At 39.4% G+C, this 16,343-nt stretch overlaps 1 protein-coding gene across 7 annotated transcripts in view; it reads right to left on the reverse strand.

Annotated features, from left to right (window-relative positions):
• rfx3 (regulatory factor X, 3 (influences HLA class II expression)) overlaps positions 1 to 16,343 on the reverse strand; it is a 334,648-nt gene that overhangs the window by 29,063 nt on the left and 289,242 nt on the right. For all 7 annotated transcript variants that reach the window (XM_063068987.1, XM_063068991.1, XM_063068989.1 and 4 more), the window contains 4 exons: positions 15,343 to 15,458; positions 9,633 to 9,784; positions 5,495 to 5,592; positions 2,873 to 3,022 (listed from right to left, as the gene is read on the reverse strand). In XM_063068987.1, coding sequence (XP_062925057.1) covers positions 2,873 to 3,022; positions 5,495 to 5,592; positions 9,633 to 9,784; positions 15,343 to 15,458 — 516 coding nt within the window. The remainder of the gene's footprint in view (positions 1 to 2,872; positions 3,023 to 5,494; positions 5,593 to 9,632; positions 9,785 to 15,342; positions 15,459 to 16,343) is intronic.

Raw genomic sequence — 16,343 nt, forward strand, 5'->3', positions numbered from 1 at the left:
CAGATACATTCACTGGCATTCCCACTACTATATCCTCCACCTTCAATACCCTAGTGATCTTGATTGAACAGAAGCACAACTGGACCAGTCACATAATTTCTGTAGATATAAGCTGAGAAGGGACTGGATATCTAGTGGCAGATGATTCATACCTTGGCTCCTAATTCCTTTCCATATCTATAAGCATGAATTATAAACTATAAGTCATAAACATAATATAATCATCTCCATTTGTCTGTATTTCAAAATAGCACACATAGAGAACATGCTTTCAAACCACCCATGGAACTGTAACACATAAGTTATGAATCAAATACCAAGAGGTCAAGTAATTCTGTCCATAATTGGAACTTTATTGACACAAAATGCCTCTCTTCTCACTGGCAGCTGGCATAGCTCTACTATTGCAAGAGGGAGCACAGAAACAGCTGTCATTACAGTAGCTCTTTTATATAGTTAATCCAAACAATTGGAAATTAGGTTGATTTGTAGGGTCAGCAATTTAGTTAAAAATAATCCTCATTCCAACACAAACTTGGTCAATGAGAAATGCCTCAGAAGTAAATAGTACAAATGGACTTGTCAACCAAGTAAGCTCTGAGAAGATATAAGGTGGTAGAACAAGAACAATAAAGCTGCAGTGGTGCAGTGCTAGCTGGAGCGCACCCGAGCGCGTCTGGCACATGTTTAAGAAAAAAGCCGAAATAAACAAGCTAATTAATTAGGTACCACACAGGGTGACTTGAGTATCTCAGAAACTACTGATCTCCTGGGATTTTTACCCACAACAGACTCTGAGAGTTTAAAAAGAATGGTGCCAAAAACGAAAAAACATCCAGTGAGTGGATTTAACAAGATGTTTTCGCTCACAGAACAGCCACTCGCTGGATGTTTTTTTGTTTTTGGCACCACTCTTTGTAAACTCCAGAGTCTGTTGTGCGTAAAAATCCCAGGAGATCAACACTTTCTGAGATACTCAAATCACTCTGGGCGGCACCTAATTCATTAGCTTGTTTATTTTGGCTTTTTTCTTAAAGATGTACCAGACGTGCTCTGGTGCACTCTGGCTAGCACTGCACCACTGTAAAGCTGTCAAAGAAAACTTGACAGTGAGCCACATGCAATAAAACTCAGATCAGATAATCCTCAGCAGAGTACAGACACTCTTTAGGCTAGGTAAGAGTTTAGTTTCAGAGAACTGGCTATAAACAAATTTATTCACAAGTCGGAAATTAGCAATTTTTCAGTAAGGGAAAACAAGTAAGTGAAGGAAATAATAAACAAAAATCAGTTGCAGCCAGTCATCACAGATATGGTCATAAAGGAGCCAGAGTGGGATCAGAGACAATGAATTTCCAGCAAGGCATTTCTTTTTAACCAACCCACACTTTAAACAATTGGATATTTGTATGTACAGGCATTTTGAGTATAAATTACTTAATGTTATTTTAAACATTGAAGACTCTGTGACAAATATCCATGATCATGTACAACTGACAGGTTCGTTTTCATAGAGACATTTTTATATGTATTTAGAATTCTCTGGCAGAAATTGCAGAAAGCTGGATTCCTGCAAGTCAAATCTTCTGTAACCCAGGCACCCCTGTATACAGAAATCGCAATGAGTCAGCATTTGGCTCACCAGGTGATGCTTGCCATGCTCTCTTCCAACTCAGCAGGAGCCCGGTTTCAATGTTCCCTTCCTTCTCAGTGGGACCTTGGTTCCCACCCTCCCTTTCAACTTACTGGGGACCCCATTTCCTGTACTCTCTTTAAATTGACCTGGGCTCTGTTTACCATGCTCCCTTTAAACTTAGCAGGTTCACTAGTAAGTATATTTTAAATACTATGCAACATCCCAAAAATGAATTAAAAGTGTGTGGGGTATTAATAGAGATAACGCATGATAATAGAGATAACAGTGTGGACAATTTGATCATTAGGTCATAAGATAAACTACTGGAGAGGCTAATCAGATGTTTAGAATCTGGCCATGGTAAAACACATCAAAGACTGAAAAATTGAAAAAGATGAGGTGGAATGGATTATCCTTGTTATAAATACATAAGATGCCATTAGTTACTTTGAAGGGCAGAGCCAAAACATATCTGGTAGAATTCAACAAAGAACATAGCAATCTACAGCACATTACAGGCCCTTCGGCCCACAATGTTGTGCCAACCATGTAACCTACTCTAGAAACTGCCCAGAATTACCCTACCACATAGCCCTCTATTTTTCTAAGAGTCTCTTAAAAGGCCTTATTTTATCCGCCTCCACCACTGTCACTGGCTGTGCATTCCATGCACCCACCACTCCGTGTGTGGAAAAACTCACTCCTGACATCCCCTCTGTACTTTCTTTCAAGCACGTTAAAACTATGTCCCTTCATGTTAACCATTTTGGCCCTGGTAAAAAGCCTCTGGCTAGCCACATTATCAATGCCTCTCATCATCTTAAATACCTCGATCAGGTCACCTCTCATCCTCTGTCACTACAAGAAGAAAAGGCCAACTTCACTCAACCTGTTCTCATAAGGCACACTCTCCAATCCAGGCAAGATCCTTGTATTGGGATGTACTCAAGTAGAAAGTTTGAAGAATAGCAGTTGGGGAAGAGTAGTTTTTGAAATTGTTACTGAAGGAAAGGTTAAGTGAGAAAGTTTTAATTACCACATAATGTCAACGCAATTGATAGCAAAATAATGAAAATGCTGGAAATATTCAACTGGATAGGTCATCAATCTAAGAACTGAATATTGTATCTTTCTCCACAAATGTCTGCCTGACAATGAATATTTTCAGCATTTTCTGTTTGCCTATTTCAACAGAATGAACTTCAGTTGACAAAATACTATAGTCCTGAAGCTTACCTGGACATTGGCAAAATCTACACGATTGAGGTCACTCAGCATCTGGTTAATTTGAGATGTGTTTTGCAGCACTGCTCGAGCAGCTTGAGCTAAATGATTGAGGGATGTATATCTACGCAGTGTCTGAGCAAAGGCACTTACAGCTCCAACCTATCAGAAAACAGAAATATATAGGAAAGAAGTTACACTATTAGGTCATTAAATTACAACAGGCTTGCTTCTACTTTGACTTTTTTTATGTTTTAAGTTCCTTGGTACTACCTAATTTTACCAGACAGCCCATTTTTAACTATATGGTTGTTATATCTTTATTAGTGCACTTTTGTTGTAGACGTTGAGAAAACCCACCCTACCTCTGAATCTCATACAGCCTACAGAGCTTTAAAAAGATCTCTGACTATAGCACCATTTTATGTGCTCTGGAGCATTCATTAAGTTATAAACTGGATTCTAGTTAAAAACTAGGGTAGGAAATTATAATGAAACTAGGTTAAAAGGAAATCTGAAGTAGAAAAAATGAGTCCCCAGAGTCATTATGTTCTGTTCATTCTCATTTGTAAATTGATTCAACATAATTCTAATCTCTAATAGACATCAGTGAATTATTTCCATTCATTTGGAACTGGTCTCTTACATGTTCAGCTTGGAAATCCAAAGAAAATTAAAGTAATTGGTTTACAACCACACTATATTCAGGACTTCATGCATAGCACACATCAAGAGTTGGTGTAAAGTAAGTCAGTATGAATTTGAAGTTTATCACTAGTGAACCTAAAATTGTTAATCAGAAACACACACATCACATTAAACAATATCCATATGCATAACAAATTATTTCAAAGCTTTGAACAAGGAAGAAAAATAAATGTCATCTAAAGTCCAGCCGCTTTATAATCAAGTCAGTAGAAAATATTAAACTACATGTCATCTGCTGTTCTCAGTTGGATCTAAAAAAATGCATCACAGAATCCTGACACGATTGGTGAGTTCTGTTGATTTGTCCATTATTCCTCCACTGCAAGAAGATCCTCAGACAACACCAAGACAAATTAATTTATATCCTTAACATTTGTTTTTGCAGGACTATACAACATGAAAATCATACATTCATTAAAATAATCAGTTCACTTCAAGATGCTCCTCAAAGACTGAAAAGCTACAAATAAAAACAAGTTCTTCCTTTTGTAATGAAAACTAGCTAGACATAATGATATGACATAATGACAATGCAGAATTAATGGGAAACAAACTGACCGAGAAAGCATCTAAACACTTAGGGAGATTCTGGAATGCAACAGCCATTGGTTATTAAGTAATTAGAGTTTCACACAAATTATCTAACTAATAAGAATCCCTAGATTTGCTGACAAATATGAACATAGAACTAGACACCTCTTCCTAGAGATGCTGCCTGGCCTGCTGCATTCACCAGCAACTTTTATGTGTGTTGATAGAACTAGGCTTAGTGGTCACAATAAAATATAGTGGATTCATTGCACAAGATTTAAAATCTACATTTGAGTATAGTACAAAATTTTCCAGTGTTCCGCTCATCTCATCAAAAATTAAATATGTGTTTCACTCATTTATTTGTAAGCTGAAACATGCTGACATAGTTTACAGATGTTTAAAAATTTTGTGTTAGCTAAACTGGCAGAGGTAACTAATTAAAAAGAAAACTCTAGAAAATACATTAAATTTAACATTGATCATCTTTGCTATTTCTTTACCTGGCCACATTTGTACTTGCGCAACATTCATTGTTTATGATTGGTTACCAGCATCATTACACCACTATCATGATTTTGGCTATTTGATGTGCATTGCAATGCCAAGACGTTTAGGTCAAAGCATTATTGCTCACGAGTGGGACCTGAAAACCCCATCTGCAGTCCTCACTTTGGCAGAAACTAATATAAGCAAACATTCCTCTTTCTAAAAGGGTGCACAAATCTTCAACTATTCAATGTATTAATAGAAAACCAGGAGAAAAAACATTTAAAATAAGTTTGCCAATGATATAAATACAAATACCATAGCAGGTAAGGTAGACAGGAACAAAAAATTACAAAATGTTAAGAAGCTAAGCCAAAGCGTGGCAGCTGTATTTTCATGCACATATATGTGATGCCTCTCATTCTGAACCCAAGACAGAAAAATCTGACTATTCAGTAGAAGGCTAAAAGCTGGTAATAACCAAATCATCTAACAATGTATTAGTATCTTTATCTAGATGGCTGCAATATAGAGGAAATAGTCTGTTACAAGAACACCAAGCTTTCTGCTGTGTTCTCTGTACAATTCAACATACCAAATCTTAGAAAGTATCTACTGATAATAGATCCACTAGAACATTACCAGGGTTTCAAGGGTTAAATGAGGATGAACAATTAAATAGATTAGGCTTGTACTGCCTAGAATATAATTAGTTTGGGGCAAGCAAATAAGCTAGCCCCAAATTAGGTTTTTATTAATAGATCCAAATTTATCAATACTCTACATATAATGAACTATGTAAAAGAAAATTATTTAGACTTCTGCAGAGGGGCTTAGAGAGCTCTGAATAGTTAAAGCTTTTGGGATTATATGTCATTTAGTTTAGAACAATTCGTTTAAACTCACCTTGGTGCGAACCATTTGCTGTGGAATATTGTTCATGGCATTTGTCAGCCATCCTTCAAGGCTTTTTGCAAAATTGCGAATGGCTTGTGTCAAGGCACCTAACAATGACAAAGATGAATTAAAGCTATATAGATTAACAGCAAGGTTTTGTTCCCCCCCAGAGTTGAAGTCTATCATGCAATTGTCTTTTCTTGGATTTTATTTGGATGGACAGAACTAACTATAGAAGCATCAAACGATAAGCTATGTTAACAAAGATAATGTTTTTGATCAGTATGCATGGCCCAACATCACTGATCCTGTGCAAAGATAACCATATTACAGTTGACCATCTTTTCACCAATCTATGTATGAAAAAACTTCAGCAATCCCATGCAATGATTTCAACAAGGAACTAAAAATAGATGTGGAATCCTTTTCCAACTGTAGGAGTTTCTTTGGATGGATATCTCCAGCAACCTTTGTAAATATAGCTCAACAGGTTGTAACAAAAGCTATTTTTAACTAAATTCTACCCATAATTTTGACTGAATATGAAAATTGAAATGCTCGTTATATCACTGCAATTACCCATTGTATAAAATACATTTGGTAAAGAAAACTTATTTACAAAGTTACAAGTGCACAAGAAAATACAGAAAAGAATTTTGGGGCAGGTTTGCAACATAAACGGATGAGTTTTAAATGCAGTGTTACAGATGGCATGAGAAATTGATTTTGGGAGAAGTACATTGAATATGGCAGCTGAAAAAAACAACAGCTGTGGAGAATAATGGTTTCAGCATTCTCAACAATGCTCTTCCTGTAGATCTGAAGAATGTCATCACAGAGGGGTCCAATGATAGCGAGGAATACGCTAACGGTGGCAGTAATGGAATGGGAATGCACTGAAGAAAAGTAGCATTGAAATGACATGCCAAAAATAAATACTGAAAAGCAGAATAATCTGCAGTGATAATGTCAACTGATAATATATAATATAAAATAGCTGGATTAAAATCGCCAGGACAGTGAATATAAGTTGATGAAAGTACTTATCCCACAATCCTTAAAAAAGCAATTAAAAAGTTATGTAACAAAGAAAATATATTTTATTTATTGTGAATGCAAGTCTCCAAGGTTCATAACGATAGACAGAAATCAGATTAATCAGTAATTTGGTTACACGCTGTCAACATAAATGAAGTACAAGAAAAACGTAGAAGCAAAAGCTGCAGTTCCGTAATTTCATTTGATAAGATTCACAGAAATGTGATAGTGTCCATATCAGGGCAGATCTTCTGCTAACAATGACACTAGTTCTTCCAGTACGATCCAGAGTGTAGCCCTCCAGCTCATCAGCAATACACAAGTGTCAGGTTGTGCTGACAGCATGCTGAAAATATTAGTAAGGCCAGGCTGCAGGCTCAGTAGATGTCAAAACTGCCATTTTCACTGAATGTTTGTGGATGCCTGTGATGCTCACAAATGTTCAAAATTGCTCAACTACATGAAAAAATAACAAAAATAGACAAATACTGCAAACATTGCAAATTCTCATAATTATATTAAACATGTAATTTTCTGTAAATGTAACTAAGAACTATATTCTCTGTGACTATAACACTATATTTTGCATTCTGATATTGCTTTTTCCTATCTCAATGCATTGATATGATGCAATAATTTGTGCGGATGGCATGCAAAGCTGAAGTTTATCACTGTTCCTTGGTACATGTGACAATAATAAATCAATTATCAATAAATACAACTCTAACCCTTTTTATGGAAGTCTCCATCTGCTCTTTATTTAATAGTTCTACTGTACTTGCATCAAGTTTATCTGGCACTGGTTCTGCTGGGAGATTTCATGGCTGACCCTGGTGTCCATGCCAGCACTCTACTGAGCATAAGGCTACATTACTGCCTTCACTCAGGATTACTCAGCTATGGGCATTATGATGGGAGGTATTAGAACATAGAATAGTACAGCACAGTACAGGCCCTTCGGCCCACAATGTTGTGCCGAACCTCAAGCCCTGCCTCCCATATAAACCCCCACCTTTAAATTCTTCTATATACCTGTCTAATAGTCTCTTAATTTTCACTAGTGTATCTGCCTCCACTGACTCAGGCAGTGTATTCCACGCACAAACCACTCTCTCTTCCTCTAATATCCCCCTTGAACTTCCCACCCCTTACCATAAAGCCATGTCCTCTCGTATTGAGCAGTGGTGCCCTGGGGAAGAGGTGCTGGCTATCCAGTCTATCTATTCCTCTTAATATCTTGTACATCTCTATCATATCTCCTCTCATCCTCCTTCTCTCCAAAGAGTAAGGCCCTAGCTCCCTTAATCTCTGATCATAATCCACACTTTCTAAACCAGGCTGCATCCTGGTAAATCTCCTCTGTACCCTTTCCAATGCTTCCACTTCCTTCCTATAGTGAGGCGACCAGAACTGGACACAGTACTCCAAGTGTGGCCTAACCAGAGTTTTATAGAGTTGCATCATTACATCGTGACTCTTAAACTCTATCTCTCCACTTATGAAAGCTAACACCCCATAAGCTTTAACTACCCTATCCACCTGTGAGGCAACTTTCAAGGATCTGTGGACATGTACCCCGAGATCCCTCTGCTCCTCCACACTACCAAGTATCCTGCCATTTACTTTGTTCTCTGCCTCGGAGTTTGTCCTTCCAAAGTGTACCACCTCACACTTCTCCGGGTTGAACTCCATCTGCCACTTCTCAGCCCACTTTTGCACCTATCAATGTCTCTCTGCAATCTTCAACAATCCTCCACACTATCTACAACATCACCAACCTTTGTGTCGTTGGAAAACTTGCCAACCCACCCTTCTACCCCCACACCCAAGTCGTTAATAAAAATCATGAAAAGTAGAGGTCCCAGAACCGATCCTTGTGGGACACCACTAGTCACAGCCCTCCAATCCGAATGTACTCCTTCCACCATGACCCTCTGTCTTCTGCAGGCAAGCCAATTCTGAATCCACCTGGCCAAACTTCCCTGGATCCCATGCCTTCTGACTTTCTGAATAAGCCTACCGTGTGGAACCTTGTCAAATGCCTTACTAAAATCCATATAGATCACATCCACTGCACTACCCTCATCTATATGCCTGGTCACCTCCTCAAAGAGATCTATTAGGCTTGTTAGACACGATTTGCCCTTCACAAAGCCATGCTGACTGTCCCTGATCAGACCGTGATTCTCTAAATGCCCATAGACCCTATCACTAAGAATCTTTTCCAACAGCTTTCCCACTACATTGTACATCAGCTCCATAACTCCCCCAAATGCATTTTTAAGATTTTTTTGAAGAATAGGATTCAAATTATTTGTATTCTAAGTGTGTAAATCAAATCGTTTTTAGTGAATATAAATGCTTTGTTATGTGGAAGAAGAGACAAGCTTAACTGGGAATCGTCAAGTAACAGTTTAAAAAACATAATTTACTATTTTGAGTGTAAAGCTTAAAAAACTCTGATATTGGTTTTGAACAGTGTACATCAGAAATTGTGCTGCCTGTGGTGGCAGCAGGCAATTTCTAACTAACTAATCTGCAATTTGTTAATAACACATAATGCATAATCAAGTAAAGCCAAAAAGCATCTGGCATACAATGTTCTCTCACAAGATTATCTACGTTTATAGATTATAGTGAGAATTTCAGCAAGGAACAAACTTATTCAAAATATGTCCTTTTATTCTGTATTGCAATGTGAATTAAAAAAAAATCGCTTTCCTAAAGTTTTTCACTTCCATAGTGACTTCCTATCCCTACACCTCATTTATCTCCTTAACCATGCTTTTTTTAAGAGAGAAAATACTCTCCTAGAGTTTCTGACACAACTCTTGCTTATACTTAATAGGGAGATTATGCTTTTTTTTTTCTGTTTCAAAACATGGAAAGCAGGATATTGTGCCCCTGCTGCTAAACTCATATTGCTGTGATAATTTCAAATATGGAAAATACAGACTTCTTCAGGGCGTATTATATACACAAAATATACTTAGCTGAATCAAGGGATGTCTGTTGAACAAATGCAACAAAGCAATAATTCATTATTGGCAATTTTATACACTTACAAATAGTTTGAAAGTTTAGAAAAGCTGTTTGCAACTGTACTTACTAGGAATAGGTCTGAGGACATCCGGAATAAGGATTTCCACCAGAGCCTGGTACATTACATGATCGCAGGTGCACATCCACTTGAGGACGGAATCATTCTTGCACAGAGCAATAAGCTTTGCCTTTGGAAGTCTACCTTCTATCTCATTCTCACTGCAGAACAGATATGGAATTTATTAATTAAATAAAAAATTATTATCGCAAGGACTGAATTACAGTGAAAAGCTTAGGTACTGTTCATACAGGTTAATTCATTACAATAGTGGATTGAGGTAATACAGTAACAGAGTGCAGAATAAAGTATTACGGTTATGAAGTGTGAGGTCATAATGAGGTAGACCATGAGGTCGAGAGTCCATCTTCTCTTACTAGGGAACTGTTATATCAGAAATAATTAAAGCACCTATAACAAATGATTTATTTTTATTCTGTAATTGCATGATGGATTATTATATCCCTGACAAGTACTACAAAGGCCATTGGATCCAATTTAATATGCCTAAGGCATTGGCAGATTAAATTGAAAATTGTGACAAAGTATAGTTTGAATGCAGGTTCATTTTTGAGCTCATACATCAGTTAAGGCTTTAAACAATGGAGATATATTACAGTAAAAAAAGTAGAGCAAATCCAAAGGTATACTGTTTTTTGAAAAGAAAATTCAATGCAACTGAATTGTCTTAGCAGCACTGAATGGAATATGTTTAAGATAGGAATAATGGGTAGAAATTTAAACTTGAGTGAAATTCTGTGGATATACATGAATGTTCCTATATACTGACTATTTTTGTATAAGATTCTGGTATTTTTCTACTATCCAGCTTCCACATTCATAAATATTGAATTTATGGCTGGAAAATGGAGGGGGTGGTTGGGAGAATTTTTTCATTGTAAGGTTCTTTAAACTGTTCAAAAATCTGATATTAATTAGTTGGATCCTCCACGACCTGGATTAACACGTTGACGTTGTGTGGAGGCTTGTGTGCTTCAAAGACTCCATTAAACGATGCCAACTCAGGGCCACCCTTGATGGAACAGCTGTGGATGAGACACCAGACGAAGAACAATCCAATCCCGGCTCCCGAGTGAACAGACTCATGTCTGCCCCTCCCAGGCCATGCCATACGAAACAACAACAATTAGTTGGATATAGACAATACTTGTATTAGCTGTTTATGTGGAAAAGCATTTTGAAATGTGAAAGAATCAAAGCTGGAGGAAGTCAGCAGGTTAAGCAGCATCTGTAGAGGCAAAGGGATAGTTGACATTTCTAGTCATGGCCCTTCTTCAAGACTGATACTGTGCAAATGTGTGACTTACTTAAAGGCCTTAAAGCTCGACAAATGAACCATCCCGTTCACCTCCACCGTCACCCTCTGTCTGACAGAACTGGTCCTCACCCTCAACAAGTTCCTCCCACTTTCTCCAGACTCAAGGGGTAGTCATGGAGATCCACATGGGACCCAGCTATGCCTGCCTTTCTTTTGGTTATGTAGAACAGTCCATGTTCCAAGCCCTCCACGGTAATCCTCCCCAACACTTCCTCACCACATTGACAACTGCATTGATGCTGCTTCATGCACTTGTGTTGGGCTTGTCAATTTCATCAGCTCTGCCTCCATCTTCCACCCTGCCCTTAAATTCACTTGGTCCATTTCTGACACCTCCCTCCCCTTTCTCAATTTCTCTGTCTCCAGAGGTGAACATCAAGAAAGCTCACCTCTGTCCCAGGATACTGACAGTCTTTTACCGCTGTACCATTGAGAGCATACTCACCAACTGCATCTCAGTGTGGTATGGCAATTGTCCCGTAACGGACCGCAAAGCACTCCAGCATGTGGTGAAAACTGCCCAGCGGATTATCGGCACCCAATTGCCCACCATTGAGAACATCTACCATAAATGCTGCCTGGGAAGGGTGAAAAGCATCATCAGGAATGCATCTCACCCTAACCATGGACTTTTTACTCTTCTCCCATCTGGTAGGTGCTACAGGAGCCTCCGCTCCCGCATCAGCAGGCACAGTAAGAGCTTCTTCCCTGAGACTGTGACACTGCTGAACCTCTCATCACAGCACTAAGCAGTATTGCATCCGTATTGTACTGTCTCAGTACTTTTATATTTGTGTGCTGTAGCACTTTTTTATCGCAGTTATTTTGTAAATAACACTATTCTTCGCATTTCTGGTCAGACGCTAAATGCATTTCATTGGCTTTGTAGCTGTACTCGGCAAAATGACAATAAAGTTGAATCTAATCTAATCCAATCCTGGAGCCAAACTGTCTACTGACATCTTTTATAAACCTACCGATTCCCACGGCTATCTTGGCTATACCTCTTCCTATCCTGTCTCCTATAACAATTCTATTCCCTTTTCTCAGTTCCTTTATTTCTGCCACATCTGTTCCCAGGATGACGCTTTCCTTTCCAGGACATCCTTTCCAACCCTTCATCTTCAAAGACTGGGATTTCCCTTCTTCCTCCATTGATGCTACCCTCACCCGCATCTCTTCCATTTTCCCAGACATCCACGCTCATACTATCTTCCTGCCACTTTAACAGGGATTGACTTCCTCTTGTCCTAACCTACCACCCCATGAGCCTCGACATCCACACATCGTTCTCAACAACTTCACCCAAGAGGGATACTACCCTCTTTTTTACCTACCCCCTTCCCTCCCCACTTCCCGCAGGGATCACTCCCTCCAGAACTCCCTTTGTCCATTCATCCCTCCCCACTAATCTCCCTCCTGATATGTATCCCTTTAAGCAGCCAAAGTGCTATATTGTATCCGGTGCTCCCAAAGCAGCCTCCACTACATTGGTGAGACCGGTCGCAAATCCAGGGACTGCTCTGTCGAGCACCACCACTCTATCTGCCACAAGCGGAATTTCTCGGTGGCCAACCATTTTAGCTCTGACTCCCATTACTGTTCTAACATGTCAGTCCATGGCTTCCTCTTTTGTCACGTTGAGGCCACTCAGGGTGGAGGAGCAGCACCTCATATTCCATTTGGGTAGACTCCAACCTGATGGCATGAACATCGATTTCTCCTGGTAATTTTTTCCCCTCCCTCCTCCCCCTTTTTCTGTTCCCCACTCTGGCCTCTTACCTCTCCTCACCTGCCTACCACCTCCCCCAATGCCCTCTCCTTCTTCTCTTTCTCCTATGGCCCACTCTCCTCTCCTATCAGATTCCTTCCTCTCCAGCTCCTTACCTTTCCCACCCACTTGGCTTCACCTATCACCTTCTAGTTATCCTCCTTCCCCCTCCCCACTTTTTATTCTGGTGTCTTCCACCTTCCAGTCCAGTCCTGAAAAAGGGTCTTGACACAAAATGTTGACTGTTTTCTCTTTTCCATGGATGCTACCTAACCTGCAGCATTTTGACTGGGTTGCTTTGGATTTCTTGCACCTGCAAAATTTCATGTGTTTATTTTTCAATTCTCTTTTTAGCAGATTAATTATAATAATTTTTGAAAAGGTTTCCAAAAAGCATCATTTATTTCAATCTGTCTGTTATATAATGAATGAACATAAATAAGCAACAAGGCTCACCTGTTTTCCTTTAAAAAAAAGTCCATAATCATTAATCAGTGATAATCTCTGCTCAAAATTACCGTGGCACATGAGAGATTCTTTCAGAACATTATTTGCCAATTTGGTTACATGTTCTCAATAAAAAAGTTCACCACCTCTGATTTGAAAATATCTGAGGGCTACAAGAAATACAAATCAGACCTGGATATTGTGGTAATTTTTCTTAGATGTTGGCAGCCCGCCTGCATCATTGGAAGGTTGCTAAATGTCCAATTCAAAGATTGAAGGTACATTTATTATCGAACTATGTATTCAGTATACAACCCTCAGATTCACCTTTCCCAAAGATATCCACGAAACAAAGAAAAACCATGGAGCCCATTCAAAGAAAAAAAAAACACATTAACCCCCTCAACCCCACATGAAAAATAAAACAAATTGCGGAAATGGCAACAAAACAAATGAGCAAAAAATCACAAAATATAAAACACGAAATCGAAAGAGTCCATATTCAGTTCAGGTCAGTGTTCAGAATCTGCAGGCTGCCCCGGTCAAAATCACCCAAAAGTGCAACAAGAAAAGGAGCGACCAGAAATCAGAAACATATCATAACGTGAACCACAGAGTTCAATCCACAAACCACAGGCCCAGAACTTTGGCACCATCTTCAGACAGCATTGAGGAAGGGAAACCATTCAAACACAGGGACCTTCTTTCAGGAACAGCGACAGAGAGTGAAGGCTGATTTATACTTCTGCATAGTAGCCTACACCGTAGCCTACACAAGTGGCCTATGCCGTTGTGAGCACTTATACTTGTGCGTTGGTGTGTCTGTGTTGCTCTGCAATTCACTGCCAAAACGCTAGTTGGCGGTGGGGTTTCTATGCCACAGTGTTGAGTTTCTTTGTGTTGAAACTCAACACGAAGAAATTCAAACTTCAAACAATGGCGACTGAAACTGAAGGAGGGTGAATTTTCTGTGCTTGTCTGGCCACTGAGAGACATGGATGAGGAAATGCATTTCAAATACTTTTGGATGTCGGCAGTTAGATTTGACGATTTGGTTCATCGTCTCCAACCATTTATTTCACATCAGTGTACGCACAGTATACTCTGAGACTGGCGATCACCATTCGAGTTTTAGCTTCAGGTGGAAGTCAACAGGCTGTAGCAGCTAGCTACAAACTGGCGTCAAGCACAGGGTCCTCCATAATTTCAGAGGTCTGTAAAGCTTTATGGAAAGCATTGCAGCCAGAGTTCCTTCCCTGCCCTTCAGTCGCCCAATGGGAAGCTACTGCAGCGTAGGAGGAAATGCGATGCTCCCAAGCGGACCAATCGCAGTTGTTGCAGTCTGCGTCGCCGTGACGCGTAGTTACATTTTTGGGGAGGTGCGTGTCAGGCTACAGTGTAGGTTACGTGGCTACGCCATACCTACGGCGTAGATTTGACACATAAGTATAAATTGGCCTTGAGAGAAAGAGAGATCGTCATATGCCGTCACCTTAAGCAAGTGAGAGGTTGGCAGACAGCAGTGCTGTTCACAAGCTTGCCTTCTGCACCTGCCTCGATGACTTTAATCTTCTTCAGAGCTTTAATCAGCGAGATCAGCAAGAAATGGAATCAATCATTGAGATCAGTAAGAAATAGTCAATCATGGAGTCTCCAAGCTTCTTGGCCCCGAGGGCGCTTGAACCCTCATGGAACCCTCTTGGAGGCAGCAAAACACCAGATCACTCAATCAGCCCAAAAACAAGCCACCAAAACGTAGATCAAAGGATCCAATAGTAGCAGAACCACATTTGAGAGGAAAAGACATAAAATAAGTGAAATAAGTAAATTTGTAAACTGCTTGGAAGATGTTGCCCTTGGTCACATTGTTTGCTAGCGCCATCTTCTTGTGGGTGTAGCTCTGATACCAACTTATCTTGGGCTCTAAAAAGGATTTAAACCAATATCCATCCAACTAAAGGGAGACACAGCACCAAACAATATGCTGGAGGGACCCAGCAGTCCAGATAGAGGGTCTCCACCTGAAAGGTAACTGTCTATTTCCCTCCACAGTCGCTACCTGGCCCACTAAGCTCCTCCAGAATCTTGTTTTGTTCTTACATGTAACTGAGTTTAAGAAAACTGATCAAGCTGTTAAAGTCAAAATGAAGTCAGTGACTTGCCTTGTTTGATTGATGGTAGTCCCATCAGGTGAAGGGGATGGACTATAGTGCCAGAATGTTTGCCATAACTTCTCAATGAGGCTAAATTGAAGATTCACTACTACGTCCAGTATTGCCTTTAAGACAACAGAAATATATAAGTAAAAGAGTACAGTGTTAAAGGATTGAATGCACATTTCTGAAAAAGATAGGCACCATTCTACATGAGGACGTGTGTCTTAGGAAGAGAATCTGGAATCTTACAAATGATTTAAAATAAAGATACAGGTTTAATTATTTCTTTTGTTCCCCAAACTAAAATCCTGAAATGCCAAATAAAGTAGTGATATTCATAAAGAGTATTAATCACAGTTTGATGAGAAAGGTTAATGTCATTTCAATGATTATGGTTGTTCTGGCAAGGATTACTGTGAAATTGTATGAGACGACGGTAGTGCAGCGGTTAGCATAGTGCTATTATAGCGCCAGCCACCCAGGTTCAATTCTGCACTGTCTGTAAGGGGCTTGTACAGGGACAATGTACAAACACATTGCAAAGGCAGACAGATGAGTAAGTTTATTGGCCACATGGTGTAATTGGGCAGTGTGGGCTCATTGGGTCAGAAGGGCCTTTTATCGCGCTGTATCTCTAAATAAATCAATAAAAAGATAAATAGTTTACTTTTAAGAGACCTACATTGTGAATTGTTAATAAAATATACAGTCGCAAGAAAAGGTTTGTGAACCCTTTGCAATTACCTGGCTTTCCGCATTAATTACTCATAAAATGTGGTCTGATCTTCATCTAAGTCACAATAATAGACAAACACAATCTGCCTAAACTAATAACACACAAACAATTGTACTTTTTCTCATCAATACTGGGTACACCATTTAAACAATCACAGGCTAGGTCCAAAGAAGTATGTGAACCTCTGGGGAAATGCTTTTTACAAAAGCAATTTGGAGTCAGGTGTTCCAGTCAGTGAGATGAAATTGGTGGTTTGAGTTGTAGAGGTGCC

Source organism: Mobula hypostoma, chromosome 16 (assembly GCF_963921235.1).
Source record: "Mobula hypostoma chromosome 16, sMobHyp1.1, whole genome shotgun sequence".
Taxonomy (NCBI): Eukaryota; Metazoa; Chordata; class Chondrichthyes; order Myliobatiformes; family Myliobatidae; genus Mobula; species Mobula hypostoma.